Source organism: Octopus sinensis, linkage group LG3 (assembly GCF_006345805.1).
Source record: "Octopus sinensis linkage group LG3, ASM634580v1, whole genome shotgun sequence".
NCBI lineage: Eukaryota > Metazoa > Mollusca > Cephalopoda > Octopoda > Octopodidae > Octopus > Octopus sinensis.
Window position 1 is genome coordinate 127,876,626 of NC_042999.1, and position 25,922 is coordinate 127,902,547.

The 25,922-nt window shown below is 33.9% G+C and overlaps 2 protein-coding genes across 9 annotated transcripts in view; one reads left to right on the plus strand and one right to left on the minus strand.

Moving 5' to 3' along the window:
* Window positions 1–1,005: 1,005 nt before the first annotated feature.
* LOC115209686 (syntaxin-5) lies at window positions 1,006–3,524 on the minus strand. Its single transcript, XM_029778163.2, has one exon. The coding sequence runs from the start codon at window positions 2,992–2,994 to the stop codon at window positions 2,077–2,079; it is 918 nt and encodes a 305-aa protein (XP_029634023.1). The 5' UTR covers window positions 2,995–3,524; the 3' UTR covers window positions 1,006–2,076.
* Window positions 3,525–3,981: 457 nt separating this feature from the next.
* Window positions 3,982–25,922, plus strand: part of LOC115209118 (ral GTPase-activating protein subunit beta) — a 113,038-nt gene continuing 91,097 nt past the window's right edge. For 4 of the 8 annotated variants that reach the window (XM_036501293.1, XM_029777252.2, XM_029777255.2 and 1 more), the window contains exons 1-5: window positions 3,982–4,232; window positions 16,630–16,748; window positions 19,884–20,100; window positions 20,559–20,757; window positions 23,979–24,143. In XM_036501293.1, the coding sequence (XP_036357186.1) occupies window positions 19,906–20,100; window positions 20,559–20,757; window positions 23,979–24,143 (559 nt within the window). In that variant the 5' untranslated portion in view covers window positions 3,982–4,232; window positions 16,630–16,748; window positions 19,884–19,905. The remainder of the gene's footprint in view (window positions 4,233–16,629; window positions 16,749–19,883; window positions 20,101–20,558; window positions 20,758–23,978; window positions 24,144–25,922) is intronic. The other 4 variants (XM_029777251.2, XM_029777254.2, XM_036501294.1 and 1 more) reach the window with 4 other exon arrangements.

Here is a 25,922-nt window from a genome sequence, read left to right on the forward strand (position 1 = left end):
TTAATGCTTAATCCACACAGCCATCTTGCATGTTTGCTAAGCATGGAACCTTTGGCAAGCATAGATACTATTCTCAAAGGTAAAACTCAATATCTGCAATAGATATGGACTTAAAGGACAAAGTCCAAGAATACAGTACCTTAAACCAGTAATATTGTACCTGTAGGTACAAAGTTTCTGATTCAAAGACATACAGAAATATGGAAATGTGGCATTTATGGCTTATCTATGTCAATAAAATGCTTCTAATTGACAACAAAAACAACATTTAGGAATAGGTTTTCCAAAAACTTATTCCAACCCACCTACAATAATAGTAATATTTCATATTAGCAGCACTAGACCACATACTTTTCAAGGAGTGAGAAAGTCAATGAAATTGCTCAGTAAATGACTGGTGCTTATTTCAAAAACTCCTGTGTAATGAAAGACAAAGACAATCCCAGTGAAATTTGAACTTTGAATGTAGAGGTATAAAATGAAATGCCATTAACCCTTTCGTTACCATATTTATTTTGAGATGCTCTGTGTTTCTTTCAATTATTTTAAATATAACAAAGAGGTTAGTAAAATAACTTAGTTATCATTAGGCTAGTGTTAGGAACATAAATTGTGACTAAGGTTTGACGGAAGATTTTAATTCAAAACTTATGAAAACAGGACATTTCTCCCACAGCCGGGTTGGTAATGAAAGGGTTTAGTATTTTAGCTTAGCACTCTACTGTTTCTGTTGCTCAAAAAAAAAAAAAAAAAAAAACCATTAGCACAAACCTACAAATTTGTACTGAATCAATACTAGTACATACCTGGTGCTTGTTTTATCAACTATAAAGAAATGCAAAACAAAGTTAACCCTGACAAATTTTTGCTCATATATATCATGTATATCAAACTAAATATTGCAAGGAATTTAGTCAGGTACACTTCTGTTTCTGCAACTCTAACAACAACAACAATATTAAACAGACAGGTAGCCATTTGATGAACTGTAGCATTTTCTTTTTTGCATTGGATTGGTAATAAAGATACTCCAGCTTGTAACTGAAATTAGATCAGACTCCCTTTGCAAAATTTAATCATCATATAATATAGTCCTTTCTAATGAATAAAATGGTATGTTGTTTATGTCTTTCTGAAAATGCTAAGGCTATTCTAAAAATGGTATGGCTCTATCTGAAACCTTTTATTGCATTTCATTATTTGTAATCAAAAACAATCAAATAAAAAAAACAATAAAACATTAAATTACATCTGTATGACAGATATGTTTGCACCAAATCTGTGAAGATTCCCTACATATAAACAACAACAAAAAGAGAAATGAGTGAGAAAAAACACTTGTATTGAAAATACTCAGAAATGTAAGGTTTTTCTCTTTTGTTTTTTTGTAAATTCAAAATAAAATCTTCGCTTTTACTTTCAAAAACCAGTATATTCAATCTGTAAAGTTGCTTTGTTGAGAACTTACTGATAAACTAATCAAGAATTTGTATTTGGAGGAAATATTTGCACTTTGAAAAATGTCTATAACCATACATGGATAATGATGGAATAGAGCTTAATTATGGGATAGGGATTTTACACAAGGGGCAAATCAATTGAGTAATATCTCTGAAGCACAAAAAAAAAATTAAAAGAAAAAAGAAAAAAAATGAAGAACTCAAAGGAGAAAGTTATTTGTCAAATTTAAAAGTATGTTCTCCCTTATTTACTGATGATGAATTCTATGTCATTTTCTTTTTAAAAGTCGTTTCATATTTTAAGTTAGTTAGCATGTTTGTGTATATTTTATATATGGATTTGAGTTTAGACTAAACTTTTCAAATATAATCAGGTACATGAGTCAATGATTTGTTGTAATTTAAATATCTGGTCCCACCAAAGGTAATGTCTTTTGAAAGTAGTTTACCATTTTATTTATGAATTCGGAATATTATATATATCTTCTATATATATATATATATATATATATACATACCAATTATTGAAAACCAACAGTTGATTTTCTGTTCACTCTACTTTCAAATTGAAACTGAAAACAAACCACCAGTAAACGAATGTTCGGTTATCAGTTCCTCAGGCCATAAATACAACAAATATAATGAAAAATACTATAAGAACACAGAAAATTTTGAGCATGAGCCATCTATTTGAAGAAACAGATTGAAAGTATTTCAATATCTCGCCGTGAGCCATTTCTATATTAAGCTCAGCATTGTCAACGTTTGAGTCGATCCTATTTACCATTTCTTCTTGTTCTTTTACCATTGTAGCAAGTCTTTGGAAAACAGTGCCTAATTCCACAATGGTAGATTCAATATTTTGCATTGTTTCTGCCCGGTTTCGAACGTAAGCATCTTGTTCATCAATTAGTTGAATTTGGTCTTGATGTTGCCGTTGTGAAAAACTCATATCAATTGACAAGTCATTTGGTTTTGTCCGATCGGCTTCATCTTCGTTTAATAACACCGAACCCTCCCCAGACATGGTCGTAAGTGGGAAAACAGCTGATTGAGAGAACTGCTCACGGCGTGTTTTCTGTTGCTTTAAGTTTTCCGTACGTACTTCTAGGACTGTTTTGAATTCGTTAGACATTGTGGCCAATCTTGACTGCAGAGCGACCACCACCGAAGAAGAATGCGTTTGTTGGTGACGACCATTATGATATTTTTGTGCTCGTGCTATTTCCTGCAACTCACCGATCTGTTTGTTTAAAGAACCGATATCTTGTTTTATAATAAACGTAAGATCTTGAATTTCTGTGGGTTTGTCATCAAACAAGGATTTCCGTTTGGCTAATAAAGTAAGCTTTTCAAGTTTGGCGAAAGTATTAGCTAAATCTCGGCCGATGTACTTCGCCTTAACAGTAAACTCAGTTCGTTGTAACTTACTTTTGGTAACTGGAGATCGTGATGTGACGACTGTGTTGTTTTGTCGCGACTGTATTGATTCAACTGCCGACAGAAACTCATTAGTTCGATCCCGACACGTCATACTTAGAAAGTTATTATTGGCAGTAAAAGAGAAATAGAGAAATATATAAAACAATTTGGTTGACAGAATATGTTTTGAGAAAATTTTAAGGAAACAAACCTGTATCCTTGTATTTGAGTGAATAAAGAGGGTCCAAGCAAAATATGAATATCGCTCTACCACAGTTCCCAAGACGCGGTTAGAAGTATGAATATAATCCGAATATTTTTATCATTTGATTTTGACACATCTTCTATGTAACATATGTAGAGCAGTATACAGGGATAATGTTGAAATGACTTACGTATCCTGACAGTCTTTGCTTTATTTTACCACTTCTGTTTGATTCAAACAATTATCAGCTCCAAATGTAAAGATTGGTAATTCAACTTATGTTATAAAATGTTAGAACAGCAGGCAACAACAAAAAAAAATTAACGAACTGAAAAGAATAAATGTTTATAAAGTAAGTTATAAATCTGTCATAACAAGTCGCATTTAGTAATCCATTTGTAGTTTAAACGTACACGTCATTTCAGACAGCTAGGTGAAATAATCTCCCTTGGTTACTCTTTAATACGTGAAAAGATTGATCGGAGTTATCTGCTCCTCGTAGTAACCGGGCGAGCAAACCTTTGTGGCTGTTCGTCTGGGTAGATTAACCACTGTAATTTTTAATGACACCGATAGGGGATAAGGATATAAATATGTAATATACAACCACTTTTAAGTAACTCATGAAAATAAATGTAAATAAATTAAAAGCTTAATGTCTTTTCCTAATTTAAAAGCATTCTGTTTTCTTTTTCAAACAAGGTCTGACGGAAACTTGACAAAGTTTAGAATGCTGTTAATTTCAAACCATCTTTTCAAAATCACTTTTTAATTCATTACAAATTTTAAACTGCGTCATCAAATAACACATCAATATTATCATTCGCCTTTTTTTTTTTTTTTTTAGAAATTGTGTATATTTTGCATTGTCAAGCAATTTCATTAATAATCTAAACAAATATGTAAACGGTTCAGTCTAGAAAATACACATATGTTTGTGGAATTGTACTTTGTTGTTAAATGTGAATTTGACGACTTTATTTCAATACATATTAGTTAATATAACTTGGAAAATAAAGTCTGATCAAGGCAAGTTATGAAGACTTCGGACCATAGTTATTTGCCCTTGACAGTAGACTTCTTCTGTCATAGCAGACAAAATGTAATGGCCGCCAATCGTACATGGTTATGGCATTGAATTGATGGTAAGTTCCTTCACTTTCTTTATCCCCTTTTTATACAATAATGCACTTGCCAAATATACTGCAGCTGTTGAATAACTGTTCATAGTCATCATGCGTATTTAGTTTCTCTATCGATAAAAAGTAATTTTGAAATATGATATTGATTTTTCATTTTTTTTGTTTTTTGTTATCGTTTCTACTCCCCCTTCACACATTTACAGTCTCTTCATCTTGCTTCGTTTTTCTTCTTTAATACATTTTTTATTTCTTAGTAGATTTATTTCTGGAGTAAATACTAAGTTTTCATGTGATTTAGGATGATTTCAAACAGAGTTGAAACTGTTGGCTCTTGTAACCATCTGTTGTTGGGAAGTATGTACTTGCAATGACGGTTATAACTCTTGTTGTTTAGAGTAGCAACAACATTCTTGTTGGGCGCCACCTATTTTGTTATCATTGCCCGTTTATACTCTCAAAATCAACAACCTTAGCACCAGTCAAATGTTTGGCTAAAAATTTTTAGTCTTAGTAAGCCATGCAAAACGCATATTCGAATGTGTTGACTACGTCGCACTTGAAACTCTGACACATCTGTCCCTCCCCGAGATCGAAGTCTAGTAAATATGATTTCCTTTGATTGACTGTTTTTTTTAAACTTGATCTTTTATTAAACAGCAGCGATGAGTCTGAGTTGGGTCCTAATCAACCCACCGATGTCCATGTAATCGGGACTTCGATTTAATATTTTAGATAAAGCACTGTGCAACAAATTGTTTATTAATTACTCCTATGAATAAACATTTATTTTGGGTTTTATATAAACTTTCAGTGTTTCTTTTGTTTCCACTTATATAGCTTGAATTGTGGGAGTTCTGCATCTTAATTTTTTTGTTTTTGTTTTTAATTAGAACTATTAAGGATTTGAAAGCAATTAGTTTTCACTGTTAATAATTACTACACTGTTGTTTTACAACTTGTAGTGAGTACCACTCTTCATAACAAGTATTGTGTCATTATTTACGATATAATGTCTAACACAAGAAAGTTCTTCAAAACGAAACAAACTCAATTTTTATATCTGGCTATTCCAAATATATATATATATATATTATAGATTATGATATATAAAAGTTAAAATGTGTTATTAAAAATTTCATTAATAAAAACAATCCTGTCAACACCGACAAGGATCCAATGTGACCAGGACTCAACAACTTCAGTGTGTTGAGCAAATGAAAGGTGGATGAATTCTTCCTTGTTAATTCAGTTATCTAATCATCTTAGTTTATCAAAGTTAATTTTCCCAGAACAGCCTATCATCTAATTTCCTCAGTTTTGTGAACTGGGTGAATATGAAATGAAGTTATACAGAAATAATCAAATGCTTGCAATAGATTTGAGCCCATGATACGTGGACTGACTGTCCAGTATCTGTTCTACTGGATCCTTTCGCTATTATCGCCGTAATGACGAAAAGTTTCGAACATCAGAATTAAATTCAGCTGTTGAAAGTGTTATCAACATATGGAAATTTCTGTCTTTTCACTATCTCCCCCAGTACGATGTCAGTAGAAGAAAAAACCTACCAGTAATCCTTTTAAAGTTGATTTTTTAAATTCAAATATTAGTTTGACTCTAGCTGCAGCAAATCGCTTACAAGTTCCTGGTAATTGGTATTATTAAATTGTTTGTATGATTTTAATTAACTTGCTATATTTCTGTCCTTCAATCTCTGCCTACCAGTAATAGTAGTATGTTATAAACCTTAGTATTTATCATTTATTCATAGATAAACATTGATAATTTCATTTTTAAAAGGAAAGCATTTTGGGCTGTTTTTTTCCCTTCTTTTACATCTTCAATCAGTTCTTGACTATTCTCAAAATTAAACAAATGATTAAAAGATTTTGATCATTGCATTCCTTTACTATTTTGTTGAGATTTATCTGTTGGTAAGAGGTATCATGATTTTTAATTGTTTTTCTTGTTTTATACATTCAAACTGACAGGTGTTGTAGTTAACTAGCCCACATTTATCTTGTTAAGGGAAATTTTTGCCTAAATACTTGCATGAAACTGTAATACTATAGCTATTATATTATACTCTTCATTCAAAAATAGTCTGGTTGCTAATATGTTTATCTTTAATTTTCTTTTTATGTATAAATTGTTTCACCTGTGTTGCTTGATATAAATTGTTGAAATCTCTGTGACATTTCAATTTACATGAAATAATTAGTGAAAGAGCATAAACTTAAGACTAATAAATATCTTGGACAAAGCAGCATCAGTAGATTGCTTCACATAGAAGTAAAAACAAATTCTAACCTAACTGTGCTGATACCATCATTATTCTACCATTTACAGTATTATTGTTGTTTAATAATCCTAGTAAAATGGTAGGTTAGAGATGGTGATACTGACATGAAGAGGTCAAGTATATGAACATGGTGTGTTGGTCAGTAAATGTGTACCTGAAAGATATTGGTGTAATTGGGAAATACTTGAATCAGAAGATGACTGAAACATCAGTGCATGTTTTTGTTTCATCATGGCTGGACAATGGAAATGCACTTCAGATCAGATGATTACAACTCATTCAAAATACTGTAAGTGTGAAGAGAAAGAAATTTGACCATACCTCCAAGTTCATGAGAGCTCTACAATGTAATGGCTCAATTTGCTGACAGTCAAAGCTGCACATGAGCTTGCTCCTCAATACATAAGTGAACTGTTTCAGCGGATAGAGTAAACTGTGTATCTAAGATCAAGTGGAATTGAATTACTCGTTATACCAGGCACTAAAATGATGTACTGAGGTGATCAGGTTTTCTTTAAGTTGGTTTCAGCTATCTGGACTGAATTTCCTCTGTCTGTATGAATTGCGCCATTTATTTGTGTTGGCTTTCAGAACAGATTTGAAGACGTATCTTTTTAGGAAACACCAGTAGTGAACCATTTTCCAAAGTTTTATGTTTATATGTGTATATATGAATAGATGATAAGGACACCTATAAACATTTTCTTGTTTTCAAAGATTTATGGTACCATATAAGTGCTTTATTATTATTATCATAAAGGTGGCGAACTAGCAAAGTCATTAGCACAACAAACAAAATGCTTAGCAGTATTTTGTCCATCTTTATGTTCTGAGTTCAAATTCTGCTGAGATTGACTTTGCCTTTTATTCTTTCAGGGTCAATGAAATATGTACCAGTCAAGTACTGGGGTTGATGTTATCAACTTGCCCCCTTCCTCTAAATTTCAAGTCTTGTGCCTCTATTTAACAATGATTATTATTTACCTACTGAAATGTTTAAAGTTTCCAAAGATATTCCATTTTGATTAGAATGTTTCCATAGATATTTTATTTTGGCCACTGTTCTGAATACAGTTGATCAAGGAAGTGACAAAACTGGAGACCACTTTTCTGTCTTTAGCTACAATGATTTTTAAGAGTAGGATTAATTTCTAATTTTCTTATGATCATGTTGATTGAAGTAAATCTTCCCTAATTAGCTCTTTTACAATAGTTTAGATTTCTTGATGGACTACTTATTTCCCAGTTGGGTAAATTGAGCCAAAGTTGAGTGACTTTCAAAATACCTCAATTTAGCATATGCAGGAAACTGAATTTTCAAGCTCATGAGCCTAGTATTCACAAATGTTGTCATTCTAGTCACACCAAGTTTATCTAAATGCAGTCATAGTGCACATGATTCTTTACATTCAGAAGTTTTATTCATTTCGGACCCAGTTACATTCAAGAATGTCAAAAGCCTGCAGTAATATTAGTGTAACAATGCCACAACACTATCCAGAATGAACTGATTTAATTCCCTTTGCTATTCAAGAACAATGTAACATCACTCGTTATGTTTGTTCTTGTATCAGTTGTTCACATCACAATCTTCATTCATGGCCTGGAAAATCATTCAGAGTTTAAGGAAATGATTCTTCATTTTATGCAGTATTGGTATTTGTGTTATTGTTTATTTGAATTGCAATAATATTGTACTGTTTGCACTTGAGAATCACATCTGTACTGTTTCCTACTTGAAATATAAATTTAGCTTGTTATGATTATCATTTCTTTTACATCAATACCAAACTGAAGTTACAGTTTCATAATAAATTGTTATTGGTGATTGTATTTGTCTGATCATCAAAGTAGATACACTAAGAATAATTTTTGAATGAGTGAGTGTTCTGTAATTGAAAAGTATGTGACTCCAGTATGTATTCATATAACCTTTACATGGTGAATATTAAAAATGCACTTTAACACAGTCTTTCTTTTGGTAATCTCATTTGATCCTGGATGCTATGAAGATCTTTCATAGTTTTACGTCTGATCTTATCATGCCATATACCCAGTTCACTATCCTGAAATCCCACATTCCTAGACACCAATGTTTCTGGAATAACATTTCTGGGAAACACACTTCTTAATATCTGTTTCTGCTTTTCATTATTAACCCTTATTTCAAAGGCTGTGAATTATCAGAATCCTTAGGACACTTGGCAAAATGCTTAGTGGCTTTTCTTCTGGCTACACTCTGAGTTCAAATTCCACCAAGGTGCTTTTCATCCTTTTAAGATTAATAAAGTAAGTAGCAGTTAAATACTAGGGTTGATGTAATTGACTTACCCTGTCCCCTGAAATTGCTGGCCTTGTGCCAAAATTTCATAATTATTTACATAAGTGTTATCCATATGCATATAGATCCATACTTTAATTTCTTTAGGCCATGTGTGCATTCTGTGAGGTTATTCCAATTTTAGTCTAGCACACGTTGGACATCTTTTTACATATTGCTCCTCATATAACTCTCATCAGACTGCCATACTTCTAATTTCAAGCAGTTCCTTCTTGACATGTAGACAATGTATGCTATCATACACAGCATAATTAAGGTTATCAAACTAGTTGGTGGAACAATTCCCTTTACTATCTTCAACAGTTAACTAAATTTGAATGGCTTTTCAACCACAGAACAATAACTCCAATTATTAAAAAAAAAAAACCCTTTTAGTTCACTAGATTAAATATCATAAGTATTCTTCAGTTGTATAATTACATTTTAGACCAAGATACCTGGTGCCTTGTTATGGCCAAGAAGACCCACCCTCCACTGCAGAATTGTTAATGCTGCTACTCCTGCTTGTGGGCCCTATGTCAGTGTGACATAAAAAGTACCCATACTGGTACCACATAAGGGCACCTATGCTGGTGCCATGTAAAAAGCACTCATCATACTGTAAAGTGGTTGGTGTTAGGAAGGGCATCCAGCCATAGAAACCCAGTTAAATCAGACTGGAACCTGCTCTGCTCAATCCATCCAATCTATGCCAGCATGGAAAGCAGATGTTAAATGATGATGATGATGATAATCAATGTTTCAACAAGCTGAATGAAAGAATCTTCATCAGCACAATCATAGTTCCTTCAAACCAATATTAAGAAAGTTCAATTGTAACAATACATCAATATGTGATATTTGAGATCCCTTTACATATTTCATACTTTGAATGCTATTATTTGTAATTCCTATTTGAAAAAAAAAAAAAAAAATTGTCCTGATGTTATTTTTGGTAAACCACAGTTTTTGCCAAAAATATAGCCTATGATATGAAGCTAATTTAAATTTCTGTCAATTAGAAAAAGCAAGGAAAAAAAACCATGCTTCTCAAGTACATCATACAATTGTCAAAGCTTCATTTTAAGTATTTAAGTATCTGACTTCAGCTGTGGTTAATACTCTTAAACAATATAATACAAAATGACCATCTTGTGAAAATAATCCTGAGCTTGAAAACGGAAACGTTTTAGGCACAGGTGTAGCTGTGTGGTAAGAAGGTTGCTTCCTAACCACATGGTTCCACATTCAATCCCACTGCATGGCACCTTGGGCAACTTCTACTATAGCCTCGGGCTGACCAAAGCCTTGTGAGTAGACTTGGTAGATGGAAACTGAAAGACGCCTGTCATATATATATATATATTATATATTTATGTGTATGTCTTTGTGTCTGTCTGTCCCTCACTATTACTTCACAACTGGTGTTGGTGTGTTTACATCCCTGTAACATAGCACTTCAGCAAAAGAGACTGGTGGAATAAGTACCAAACAACTTGGCAAGTGTCTTCTGCTATAGCCCCAAGCTGACCAAAGTCTTGTGAGTGGATTCAGTGGACAGAAATTGAAAGAAACCCATCATATATATATATATATATAATATATATATATATATTATATATATATATATATATATATATATATATATATATACATATATATATATATGTTGGTGATTGTCTTTAAAGAATGTCACCATCATAGAAGCAGTGTCCTTTTCCAGTTTTTGTGAAAACATCTCTGGACATGGAGAGGACTGGAGACACGAAGGGCATCCAGCTATAGAAAATCTGCCTCAATAAAGTTCATCTGACTCGTGTGAGTGTTGGACATTAAAAATAATGGCAACAATGGTCTCACTGGATGCTTTCTGAAAAATGAAGCATCAAGTTTATGAAGTGCTGCAAGAGGTATTGTGGGGTTTTAATAATGATTACTAAATCTTTCATAGAAATTAACTGCTCTTTATTATTTTGTAGTTTTATATCCTAAGTTTTGTGAGTGGATTTAGTAAAGAGAAACTGAAAGAAGCCCCTCCCTTTCTCTATTCCTACTGCCTACCCAACCACGGCCACGTATCATCTCTCTCTTGTCCTCTCTTGTCAGTATATCACTGTTACTATACTGTTGCACTCCTCTCTCTTCAGCATCCCTCTACCTTCTCCAACTCATGCCTCATTGGTCATTCCCCACCTCTTATCCATTGCTCCTTATAATCACCTTTTGACTTTATAGATATTGCCTACTTCCCCTTCCCTCTGCTCTTCTATACACTCTCGAATACCCTCACCCACCCATACTCCTAGTTCTTCCACCTTCACTCACTTCTACTCACCTTGTACTTTGAGGAGTCATCTGAATACCTCATTACCACTATCTCTTTGCAGCTCTTACTGATCATTCTCACCTTCTCTTTGAAATGTGAGTGGCCACACAGCTTCTCTATGAGAACCTGCTCTGCCACCCCAACTTCTCTCATACTTTTAACCCCTCATATCCTAGCACAAAACCCCTGCTTTGGGTTTCATAGTCTTGCTAGATGCATGGCGGCCTCACTAATGCCAATGGCATGTAAAAAGCTCCCAGTTCACTTTGTGAAGTGGTTGGCATTAGGAAAATAATTCAGGTGCAGACATCCTGTATGGTAAGAAGCTTGCTTCCCAACCACATGGTTCTGGGTTCAATCCCACTGCATGGCACCTTAAGTAAGTGTCTTCTATTATACCTTTAGACTGACCAAAGCCTTGTGAGTGGATTTGGTAGACAGAAACTGAAAGAAGCCCATCATATATATTTTGTATATATTTATGTATGTGTCTGTGTTTGTCCCCCCCACCATTGCTTGACAACTGATGTTGGTGTGTTTATGTCCCTGTAACTTTGCAGTTTGGCAAAAGAGACAGATAGAATAAGACCTGGGGTCAGTTCCTTCAACTAAAACCCTTTAAGGTGGTGCTCCAGCATGGTCACAGTCAAATGGTTGAAATAAGCAGAAGAATAAAAGAAAGAAAAGAATATCAGAAAATATGATGTCTCCTCCTACCCTGTACACTTTGTAAAGAGATTGACATTTGAGCATGAGAATCGTAGGATCAAGAGAACACTTTAGACTTGTTAAGGATGTGTCAACTTCTCTAGTGCTGGTGTCACATTAAATTGCACACACTACACTTTGTAAAGTTATTGGTGAATGAGAGGAAATATTGTAGGATCAGGGTCACCATTTAGTCTCATCTTGAGCTGGTACAATGATAAAATTCATCCAGTACACTTTATTAAATGGTTGTCAATTGAGCAAGACATAGCATCAGGAGGGCCATATAGTATTGTCTTGCCAAGTACATGACAACCTTGCTAGGTGCTGGTGCCATTATAAAATGTATCCAGTGCACACTGTTAAGTGGGTGGTGTGAAGATGGACATAGTAAATGTGCGAGAATGAAATGAACAGGTGAGATGTGGTCCCCCAACTATGCTTAAGAAGGCAGTAGTTCTGAATAAAAACTGGCATGAGTTTTGACAACTCATTCAAACTGTGCCAGCATAGAAAGAAAGTGAATAAGATGATGATCTTCTCAACAAATTCACATCTACTTGGTATAGTCTCCACATATTCTGACAGGCCATTTGCTCCCTCTAGAAGAGCTTCATTTATAAATTTCCCTAGTTGTCTTCAAGCTTAAACTTTTCAAGTTAATGTTAAACTATTGACAATTCTTAGGTTCTTATCAAGCAAAGAATGATTTATTCACATTCAAAGACAGTGACGCTCTCAACTTGTATCTCTTATCAATTCTCCATCAAATTGTTTTAGTTTGGTATCACACTTTCTTAAAGATTGGTTTGTTCAAGTCTGTCCACACGTTCTGAAATATTAGAGTTATCTAGCTGCTATTATCATCTTGTATTTATTTTATTAACATTATTGAGTTTCACATTTGTCACTGAGTTGTTTTTTTTATGCCAATTTTATAGTGAAAGCTTGGCTTGTCAATCCTTTTCAGAAAAGTCACCACAGTGATAACTGACTTGTGGCAACCAAGTGTTCACAGCAACATCATTTTTTGATCCTTCAATGTCAACTCTTCATATCCTTGTGAAGAAGAATTTGAATTGTTCACTACAAAATTTTCCTCTTTCATTTTCTCAACTGAATTATAAAATGCACTACATCTTAATGGTGCATGCTTATATCTGCAAAAGTGACACATATAATCAGATTTATGCTTATTTCTATTAATGATATCATTAAGATCACTTTTGCTTTCTATTTTAACATTTCAATGATCTGAAATTTAAAAATTATTTTGAGTTGTTAGATGAATTCAATGAATGCACTAAGCTTTAGACTACTCATTTCAACATTGTCTAATACTTTCATACAATGTTTTCATGACTACGTGTCATGAGTTATTCGAAGCATATCATCCTCAGCTCTCTGTCCTTTAGTTCCAATTTTATCAAATTCTTAAAAAGCAAACTGACTTATGTAATCTTTCAGAATAACTTTGAATTAATTTAGTTATTAATTTAGATTTTGTGGTAAGAATCTGACCTTTTCAGAAATTAACAATTTCTTTTGAGGACAAACTAATGACATTATCTCAGATCTTGTGCTGCTAAAATTCATTGTCAAGTTCCAGAGTTTCACCAAAACTTTTTGTATGACCATCATTTCTGCCTTAGATAAAAAATGAGTTATTTGTTTTTTGTCATTAGTATCCAGATCTTCCAATTTTGCCTGGCAGCAAACTGTAGCAGCCAAGCTTCTGTTACATCTGGGTCATTGAGTGGATGTTCATTGATACTATCCAGCAATGTCGTTATCATATTGTACAGAATTTATCCAAATATATTCATAGTTGCACATGAGTATGGATATTCAAAAGTTTTATTGAACTGAATAGTTAGGCTGCTGTATTGCACTTCTTATCTTTTTGCAGTCTTAGAATGCATAGGGCTTCAATGAATATTTGCCAAACACACTGACCTTGTGTCATTTTTCTTTACCTGTTCCTGCATTTTTCATCCACTTCCCATCACATTGTTTCCCCTCATGATTTTCACATGATTTTTCACTTGCTAGCACAGAAATAAAAAAAAAAATTGATATAGGCATCAGAGTGGCACCTTAGGCAAGTATTTTCTACTATAGCCTTGGGCCGACCAAATCCTTGTGAGTGGATTTGGTAGACGGAAACTGAAAGAAGCCCGTCGTATATATGTATATATATATGTATGTGTGTATATGTTTGTGTGTCTGTGTTTGTCCTCCCAACATCACTTGACAACCGATGCTGGTGTGTTTACATCCCCGTAACTTAGCAGTTCTGTAAAAGAGACTGATAGAATAAGTACTAGGCTTACAAAGAATAAGTCCTGGGGTTGATTTGTTCGACTAAAAGGTGGTGCTCCAGCATGGCCACAGTCAAATGACTGAAGCAAATAAAAGAGTAAAGAGAATTAGCATAACAATTAAATTAGTGGTTTTATGAAAGTTTTATTTTCATTTACACTTGCATGCAACTGTTTTCTTCTTTTAATAAAATTTTGAGAATTAGAAAGTGTGTTGATTTTAGTAACTTCTTTGCTCTTTTGAGATTTTATCTTAAAAACAGAAATTGAAAATGAACCAATTAGTTTTGATCAAAGAGTCAACACTGTAATGTCTTGGATTGTAAACTTGAGTCTTAGGAATGCATTTAACTAGATCTACCAGAGTTTATTTTAAAACCAGTTAAATAGTCAGCAGGGAATTAATTTCCATACAATTCTCTATTTGAATACTGTCAAATGAAAAAATATTATAAAATTGAAACATAATTTGCCAAGTTGTACCAAATTTAAGAGAGAACTTAGTAATAAAGATGGGAGTTGGATTGCATTATCACCCTAAGATCAATTTGTTCAAACTAGATCTGTTTTTATCTGATTCAGATAGATAATGTTCAAAGTTTTTCTTCAGTCAGTATTTTTTTTTCTTTTAATATAAAGTGGATGCATTAACATAAACAGTAAATGACTAGTTTTATGCTTTGCATTTCAGTGTTCAAATCCCACCAAGGCTTATTGATAATTAAGTAGACTATAGGACATAAATAATTAGCTGTCATCTCTCTTTTACAAAAGTGGGTTTTGTATTAGACAAAAATCATCATCATCATAATAGGCATTGTTGTGTGCTTCAGAAGTTTGCTTCATAGCCATTGGACAAATGTCTATATAGGCGTAGGAGTGGCTGTGTGGTAAGTAGCTTGCTTACAAACCACATGGTTCAGTCCCACGGCATGGCACCTTGGGTAAGTGTCTTCTACTATAGCCTCGGGCCGACCAAAGTCTTGTGAGTGGATTTGGTAGACGGAAACTGAAAGAAGCCCGTCGTATATATGTATATATATATATGTGTGTGTCTGTGTTTTTCCCCCCAACATCGCTTGACAACCGATGCTGGTGTGTTTACGTCCCCGTAACTTAGTGGTTCGGCAAAAGAGACTGATAGAATAAGTACTAGGCTTACAAAGAATAAGTCGTGAGGTCGATTTGTTCAACTAAAGGCAGTGCTCCAGCATGGCCACAGTCAAATGACTGAAACAAGTAAAAGAGTATTGGAACAGGTATGGTTGTGTACTTAAGATGTTTGCTTTGCAGCCAATTGGTTCCAGATTCAGTTCCACTGCACAGCAACATGGACAAATGTCTTCTGTTATAGCACCAGGCTGACCAATATCTTGTGAATAAATTTGGGAAACAGAAACTGTATGGAAATCTACAATATATGTGTGTGTGTTTGTGTATAAATATTTACATTCCACAGCTTTGTTTGTGACTAGCTGAGTAAAGCAGTGACATGATTACTTCCCTTGTTGATAATAACCAGTTGTTTGATGATTTTGAGATACTGTGGAAAATAAAAAATCGTTTGCTTGAAGAACAGGTAAGGATAGGTCAACAGGAAGCACATTCAGCCATAAAATCCTGCTTGGACTAAGCTGGGGAAAACAGACTTTAAGCCAACAAATGAGTGAGCAAGTCTATAATATAAAATCTCTCTATCCAGTCTCTCATCCTACAACTTGTCTTTTATAAAGCTTATCCATAACATTTCCTCCCATGATTTTTCTAGTGGTTTCTTCTGCTACAGGTAAATACTCTTACTACCAACTTGTAGCATGTACTCCTCATTTCCTTTACATATCCATACAAGCATAATTGTCTCTCCTGATCACATTGTTCTTTACCTTTCTTATCCAGCTGCTCTATCGACTGTCCAGTCTTTCTTAAATTAAAATATTGCATTCATTGGCCATATTTTGTTCATCTCTTTCTGACCACTGTAGATCTGTGGAACTCCTCGCTCATCTGTCACCGTTTTATAGCATCTCACATTCTATGCATGTCTCTTACATTCTACTCTTTCTCCAATACATCTCTTAAGTAGAACTTATCCTCAGCTTATCACAAACTTAGTAGCTCTGACTTATATTGTATGATTACATAATACTCTATAAATTTGGGCTATCTAAAGTTCTGGACACCTTATAATCTCCCCCTCCATCCTCTCTCTCTCTCTCTCTCTCTCTCTCTCTCTCTGAAATCTTACTTTCTATTTCTTATATATACAGTACTAAATTTGTATTTTAGCCATTCCTACATTCTGTGTACACTAAATGGAACTGGGGCTTAAGTCTTATAGCTATTGAATAGTTTGTCTTAATCATGATGATCTTTAGGCCTTTTATCTCTTGGCTACTTTATCACATTTCAAACTTTTTCTGTAGCTCTCTGATAGATTCTGTGACGAGATCCAGCCAGTTCTGAACACCTGCTTATTTACTTCAAATATATAATGAAGAAAAGAGGGCTGTGGACAAAGCCCCAGTGAACATCCATCTGCATGGTAAATTATCTTGCTAATTGCACTTTTTATATGACTTGAACTATTATCTGAAGCCATTCATCCACATATATGTTTCACCAAATTATAGAATGTGACAAACCAAAATATCTGTCTGCAAATTGAAAAATGTATTATGAGGTTGTTGTTTTTTTTTTGTCCTTTACTACAAAAATTCATTTAATATTTCTTCTAAAAAATTAAGATACACTAGCAATGCAGGTAGAACATAAAATATCAATAACAATGATATTGGAATTTTTCCTTGGAAGTATTTGATTAGGCCTGAAATCTAGAGTTAAAAACTCTTTTACAAAGATTTAACCCATTAGTATTCAGATTACTCTGTCAACTGTATTGCTTATTTAGTCATATTATTTTGAATTAGTCATGCTTTGAGATTTTGATGATGTGATTGTTTATTTTCAGAATGACAATATAGGATAGGTGTGAGAAGCTGCATCTGGTCAATTTGAGCATAAATCAGACAGAATATTTTGGCTGGATATGACCAGTTTAAATGCTAAAGGGTCAATGAACAAGGGAAATAAATATAAATTACATGTCTATTCCACCGATGTGTCAAATCTGAGTGGAATATTAAAATTGAGGTATAGAATTTAGGGTAGATGGATTATGTTTTGAGGATTAGCAGTATCATAGTGGGCTGATGTGTTTAAAGAGGAACTGGGTCAAGTATTGTGATGTATGATGCATGGTCTTTATAGTATCAATTGATAATCCTTCAGTTCTAGCTGGTTGCTAAATGTTAATTCTTTTATTATTATCAAAAGGGCAGCAGTTTACCAATATTACAGCTTATGGTAATTGCAATGTCCCTACTCATCTTCTTGCACTTTTCAGAGTTTTTTTTTAAATTCTAATATGTGTATGTTGCAGTGTTCTTTGATTCAGACATGCAACAGCCAAACTGTGTTACTGATATAAACATTCTGTGGACAAGATGCTCTGGATCTCATTTATATTTGCAGCCACATTTCTGTGTTGTGGGTGGGGCTTTTGACCATCACAGAGGTTTTTGTCATCAGGTATCTGTTTGTTTGATAAACATTTCCATAAGAACATTCCCTGAGTGAATCAGCTGCATATTTAGCTTATCCTGTCCAGATCACCCTACATTCAGTGTCAAAGTAGGGTAACAGAAAACAAACTTACCCATATCTAACAATAATGCAGCAAAATATATCAGGTTATCCATACTACACAATTCCCCAAAGTTCCTAAAAGCCAGTGGATACTCAGTGTCTGTACCAGTTATCTTTATGGTCCCAAGCCCAAGGAACAAGAATCCAATAAGAGAAAGAAAAAAAACAAAAACAAAGCTAGTAATTGACTAGCTAGAATTGAATAAGTGCTAAAGTATATTAAAAATACCTTTTAAGTGCTCTCTATAGATTTTCTATTTAATTTATGGCTAGTACTGAATGATACAACATTTTGTATATGAATATATTTGTGTAAACAGTGTGATCGAAGATAGAAAAATTAGTAGTGTATAAGCATGTTTCAGGAGATCTTGCTCCTTTTTCAGGACCACATCCAGCTCATTGAAACATAATACATAAGCTCAAATTCTACATCTGCATGCAAGTGGTAATTTGAATATCACAGAAAAATTCAACATGCTAAAAGAATGGCTATATAATTTATATCTCTCTCTCTTGTTCTCTGAATACTTTGAAGAGTGATTTTTAACTCAAAATATTAGGACTAATTAAATATTTCTAAAGTATAGGCACAGGCATGATTGTGTAGTAAGAAGCTTGTTTTCCAACCAAACAACTCCAGGTTGAATTCCACATTGGGCAAGTGTCTTTTACTATAGCTTCAGGCCGACCAAATCCTTGTGAGTTGATTTGGTAAATGGCAACTGAAGGAAGCCCGTCTTATATTTATGTATGTACATATCTGTATGTGCATCTTTGTGTTTGTTCCCCAATCACTGCTTGGCAACCAGTGTTGGTGTGTTTACATCCCCTCAACCTAGCAGTTCAGCAAAAGACCCTGACAGAATAAGTGCTAGGCTTAAAGAATAAGTTCTGCGTTTAGTTTGTTCAACTAAAAACCCTTCAAGGCAGTGCTCCAGCATGGCCGCAGTCAAATGACAAACAAATAAAAGAATAACATTCAACATGTCATATTTGATATTTAATGTTCTTCCTGCATTCATAGTCCCTATTTTTGTGATAGGAATTTTAGAGATATTTGCTGGTCCCTGTTTCTAATGGTATTTACTACAACATTCAGTTTGTGGGCATAACCTTTCCAGTTCAATCCCTAAACTCATTACATTGATAATTCAGGTAGTTAATTTCTGTATGAAGTCAATGCCCATAATTTTCCATGCCCTTCTAGATTCTTTTACATAACTACAAAGGCTTTAGCTATCTCATTGCTCTTAATCTCTTCACAAGATACTTAGTCTTTATCTCAACTACTGTACTTTGTGCTAGATAGCAGTGATGTACAAAATTCTTGGAAAACATATCAGTTAACATTTTTAGCTGTATCATTGTTTGTAGTATGGATGATAGGTAGTAATTCTATTTTGTATAGTGACTGGAAGAGCATGCTTTTGAATACAAGTGACCAAAATGAGGTTTTCTTGGAGGATCACTGGAGTAAGTTGCTCAACGGAGTGCTTAGCATGGAGATCAGGGAGTCTCTCCAGGTCAAATAACTACTGTTTTGAATTGAGAGCTCTGGTGCTATGGACAGGGGATTAAAATATCACAAAAAAGGGATTCCAAGATAGATTTTTCAAGCTGAGCCAACCAGTAGGAGACTTAAAGGTAGAACAAGAATGTGACAGTTGGATAGTATCTATAGTCTCAGTTGGTCATGCTTGAGAATCCAATTGGAAAGTGTAATGAGGGTTGCTTCTGATAGGACCCTATGGAAGAGGTACCTGAGGTACTCCCACAAACCCACTCAGGAATAGTGGGCAGTAAAAATGGATGGATGCAAACTAGATCAAAGATTGCAATTTGATCCACTGAAATAAAATTCTAAGCAAAGTGATCTCTGTGTATAAAAATTATATTGCAACTTGTTCATCTGTTTATGTTTTGATTATTTCACTTGTTTTTGTTTTGTTTGTTTTTTTCTCTCCTCTAGATTTACCTCATCGTTGGCTATCATGTATTCAGAGTGGGCCCCGCTTCAACGGGAGATTCAATGTAACAAAGCCAACCAAAGTGTCCTACAGAAATTCCCAGCAGCTGCTGGGAAAGAAATAGTTTGTTCTGTTGTAAAACATCTTGCAAAAAACTGCTCAACATCAACAATCGCTGTTGATCTTGAGGAAGACAAAGATGTAAAATGGACAATAGAGGTAATATTATTTTCCTTTTCTCTCTTTAGTTTTAAATATCACTTTGTTGACTTTGACTTATAGTGTATTTTCAAAAACATTTTATCACTGAGGAACTAACAAGTCTGTCACTTGTCAGACACATAGAATTGTTTAAAGTAGAAATATTGATTATTGTTCTATTGTATTGATGTGAATATGTTGAGTATTGACTAATGATGGATTAGTTAATCTTTAGGATTATAAATTGGCTGATAATTTAAATTGAATAAAATATTTTCATGGTAGTAAATATTTAAATTAAATTTTCCATTCTTGACATTAGTCTAATGTAAGTTATATATTTACTTTATCTACAAATAGTTGCTTTTGTATGTATATTTTTCAAAATGATGTGCTTATAATCTCACCAAAAGTAATATGTATTTTCATTATTGCTATTAACTTACACTCACTATATTATTATTATTATTATTTAGGTGCTTTGCTTTGGTCTCAGCCTACCATTGACTGAGCATGAAGCCATTCGTGACTGTGTGAATATTTATTGTGATTGGTTGACATCTCTGACATCACCGCTAGAAAGTGTACCTAAACCTGTTATTGAAAACCCCAACCTCTATGCACGAGAAATTATCCATCATCTGCTGAACTTGTTTGTACCAAGAGTTGGATCGAGTATGTATTGTTTATTCCCTCTTACTTCTTATCAAATTATTGGAACAAAAATCAAGTTTTTGTTCTTAAATATTATATGGTGCATCTGTTGAATAACGATAACGTTTCAGTTGGTTGAATTTAATCATTTCTCCAAATTTTTTTAAATTGATCTATGACTATATATATTATACATTTCTTGTGTGTAGTGTTTTGTTGTTACCCCATTCAGGCTTACAGTTGAGACTATTCCTGTATGCAAACTAATTCAGATACCTGTTCAAACATTATATCATAGAGATATGTAGATAAACCTACATTGAATCTGATAGATACATATAAATTTATTAACATTATTTTCAGATTAACATATGCCCCTGTTTTACTCCCCACTACTTCTTTGTAACAACTCTTTTAAAACATATTTAATCATAAATATAAACCATAATAGAGAATTATTTTAATAAATCTTTCATTTATATATAGTGAATATGGTAGGAACAAATTAAAAACTAGTTTCCAAGATGAGCAAGAAGAAAAGAATAGGAATAAAGGACAAAAAATTGAAACGATAACAATGATATATATATACAGTGTTGTAAGTAAGCAAAAAATAAATTAATAACTGAAAATGACTAATAATGACTTAACTGATTGATGTTATGACGTCAAAGTCAACCAATGAATACAACCACCCCTCATGTCTCAATGTTTAACCTATGTTCTACACAAAGGAAAACTGAGACCTATAAATATTGGCCATAAACAAACTTTCAAACAACTGCAGTGGACCTGGGTCATAGACCACATTGCACTTGTGCAGTGAAAATTTTGACAGCTCATTAAAAGCACCGCCTCGACTGGCTTCCGTGCCGGTGGCACATAAAATACACCAATCTGACCGTGGCCGTTGCCAGCCCCGCCTGGCACCTGTGCAGGTGGCACGTAAAAAGCACCCACTACACTCACGGAGTGGTTGGCGTTAGGAAGGGCATCCAGCTGTAGAAACATTGCCAAATTAGACTGGAGCCTGGTGCAGCCTTCTGGCTTCCCAGAACCCCGGTCGAACCGTCCAACCCATGCTAGCATGGAGAACGGACGTTAAACGACGATGATTAAAATAAAGTAAAAATGCACTTGACAACCTTTATTTATTTTCAAATGTCCAGAATGACTCTAATGATTTTTTACTTTCAGTGTTAAGACATGTGAAGAGGGGCAAGCTGGTAGAATCATTAGCATGCTAGGCATAACCCGTTGTGGAATTTTGTATGTCTTTACATTCTGAGTTCAAATTCTGCCAAGGTTGACTTTGCCTTTCATCTTTTTGGGGTCAATAAAATAAGTATCAGTCAAGCACTGGGGTGAATGTAATTGATTTAACCCTTCCCCCAGAATTACTGGCCTTGTGCCAAAATTTGAAACCAATGTTAAGAAATGTGTGTGCGTGTGTATTTTATATACAAACACATGAATATTGATGGACTGTCACATTGTAGATGACAGATGAGTGTTCTTCAATTTCTTGCTGAACAACCTACACAGATGATTAATTTATAATAATCCAACGTTTGTATTGTACATTAGCTGATTCACTCCAAGTTGACCATTGCCTGTACAGGTGCATGGTGTGCCACATGTCAGATGCTGAAGTGATCATAAAGCACTGCCTGATCTGGGAATTGAAATCGCAATCTTGTGATCATGAGAGCAACACCCTAACCACTAGAGCATTCGCCCTCACACAGATGAATTTATCTTTATGTAAAGTAAATATACATAATCGTATGTCTGATACTAGGGTGAAGAGATTCAAAGGAGTCTTCCAAGACAGGAATCATGAACACTTGAGGAAGGGTGAGATTCATTTATCTAGAATTAATTTTTTCATTTAAATGCTCACTATTGGATTGCTATTTTAAACTGTGAGCATCCATGAAACAAAGAATATACAGTAGTTTCTTCCTGCTTTGCACTATATTGCACACATTACATCCTTGTGATTGATTACATAAGGTACATTCAAATACTGAGAATTAATTGCCCTACGTTTTGTGTCTGTCCTATTCTTGACTGTGTAGTATACAATTGTTAGCATAGGAACATTCTTAAAGCTAAAATATAGTTCCAATTTGAGGAGCACCCAAATTATAAAGTATGGGAATAGAATAGGGATTGGGTGCAGACGTGGATGTATGATTAAGAAGCTTACTTCCCAACCATGTGGTCTTGGGTTCAGTCCCACTGCACAACATCATGGACAAGTGTCTTCTAATATAGCCTCAGACCCATCAAAGCTTAGTGGGTGGATTTGATAGGCAGAAACTGAAAGAAGCCTATTGTATATGTGTGTACATGTTTATGTATACCTCTGTCTAGACATCGCATGATGGTTGTAATTGTGCATCATCATTATACAAATGATGTTGTTTATTTCCAGTTTTCCATGAAAAACATGTTACACTGTGGGTAAATATCATCTTGTTCAGAACCAAGTGAGTGTTGGCAACAGGAATAGCAGCCAGCCACAGAAAATCTGCAGCAAATTCCACAACATGCACAGAAACATGGACATTAAAGTGACCATCATCATCACTTAACATCTGTTTTCCATGCTGGCATGGGTTAGATAGTTCGATTGCGACTGGTAAGCCAGAAAGCTGTACCAGGCTCCAGTCTAATTTGGCTTGGTTTCTATGTCTGAATGCCCTTCCTAATGCCAATCACGACAAGTATAGCAGAATACACTTGCCCAAGTTGTCACACAATGGGATTGAACCTAAAATCGTGGTTGGGAAGCAGACTTCTTACCACACAGCCACACCTGTGCCTATATATGTATATAGGCTTCCATACAGTTTCCAGCTACCAATTTCACTCATGAGCATTTATCAGCCCATTGTTTAGTAGATGACACTTGTTCAAAGTGCCATGGTGTGGGATATAACTTGAAACCACATGGTTATGAAGTAGACACTGTATCAACGCAATCAAAACTGTGCCTATTGCAAATATAGTAATCCAATTAAGGCTTCAACCATAAAGACGGGTATGACAAAAGTAAATTGTTTTTAGTTTTAAGATAGAAATTGGAGGTTCTTGATTAATTAAGCTGAATTAGTGATTAATGACATTTGGTATTTTTTTTTTAAATTTTTATTTCAGTGAATTATGACTTTGTTTCCAACATTTTCCTTTGGTTTATTTTATACTCTTTTATAATTTTGAAACTCTCTTTAAAGGTGTGGACCATGTTAAACGCCAGTCAGCACAGTGTCAGCGAGTGTTGCGCAGTATTGAAACTGTTGCTCTTGACTCAACTATACTCACAAGAAGTACGTGGGAAACTATGTTGAAGTTTCTTCTTGCTGCTAATGATAGCCTATTAGCACCACCAGCTGAGAAAGGTAAAATATTTTCATTGTTAATACTCTTCGCTTATTAGTTACAGAAAGATTATAAGTGAAGGAAAACTGTTTCATGATTTGTTATCTAAAATATTACTAAATGTATTTATTTTTTTTACCTTCTAGAATTGTTCATTTTGTCGAGGTGGTAAAGCTGTATTTGTGAACACTCATTATTAATTAGAAATAATTTGTCTGAAGTTACTTTTGAGATAATGCCTTTGTGCTTCATTAAGCTTTCCATACTATCATTGTCATTTTAAAAAATTTTTTTTCTTATTAGGTAATGTTGGTCATGTGTTTTATTTTCTTCATATGTTTAATGTAATCTTGTGTATTCATTTGTCCTTCAAATTTCATCTCATGAAAAATTGAGTAATGAATCAACTATTATGTAGCTTCCAGAAGCACTTGTTTAATGTAATAATGAAAACTGAAAGAATGATTAGGCTCTACATACATTGATATTATTACACTCTCATAAACATACATGCATTGTATGCATGTATGTATATGTAAAAATGCACAGTGTATGTGAGGTTAAGGTGCTGTAGCAGAAGACAGTATTTTCAGATCATAATCTAAATCATTGTATCACAATCTAAGGAAAATAAGTCATATGTCACAGTTTACTGATTAAAAATAAGACCACTTCTTCTGATTGGTTGAATGACTAGCGTTAGAAAGGACATCCAAATTTTAAAACTTCACACCAATTATATATCTATATCTATCTTTCTACCTGTCAATCTATCTATAAATCTATCTATCTGTCTATATATATAGATAGATAGATATAGCAACATGAACGAGAATGGAGAAAATTACATCTTTATTTGATGATTACACCGTACATTAATGACAGTCATTTCTATTGTGCCAGCATATCTAGATGTAGAAAAAAGATACAAAATACATATATATGAGTGAATGGACAAGCAAAAGAAGCACAAGGAGTTAGATAATAGTTCAGCTCAGCTTCATGCAACTTAAAGTTTTGTAGGCTTGTAGACTGAATCTAACTCCTAAGACATCTATGTATATATATACATATATATATTTTTCAATTGATAAGTTTATTGATCATACACATTCATTCTCATTTGTTACTTCAGCCTTTTGCATGCTCTCAATAACTGAGTTGCTATTAGTGATACTGTTAATATTTTAGGTTTAGATGTTGGCAGAATTTGATGTAACTATCTGCTAGTGATATGAGTATTGCAGACAGAAACTTGTGCAAGTACTCTCTTCGTTTCTAATTTATTTATAGGGACAAATGTTCTTATATTCAAATCTCAAATACAAATAAATTGATGTAACTTCATCTAAATATATGTAAATAAGAAAATTTATGTGTTCTTACGTTTATGCTTGTAGGAATAGTACTTAATAATCATTAGTCAAGATAATGAATAGAAATGTCAGTGGGGATGCTAAATTCCCTTGTTCGAAAATATAAGGACACAGATCATGCCGTATAGCCAGCTGGAGACGATGTCTCCTGGGGTTAAATTACAGCAACATTAGTCCTAAACAAGGACTGCTATGTTATGTTGGCAAACAATCTTTACAAAAAATGTTATTGTTTAGTAAGTGTCTCTTTTCTGCTCTCCAGAGATACTGAAAGTAAATTTCTATGATTATTTAGTTTTTCTTCTTAGCACTGTGTTACTACTTAGTCTCAACATACTTCTCACCATTCATTATTGTTATCATCACCATCACCAATAATAGTATTGATGATTTTTTGTACTGGCACAAGGTGGTCACATTTAT

Excerpts from the sequence above, each read along its gene's own strand:
- LOC115209686 (XM_029778163.2), bottom strand. The coding sequence starts at position 2,994 with ATGACGTGTCGGGATCGAACTAATGAGTTTCTGTCGGCAGTTGAATCA.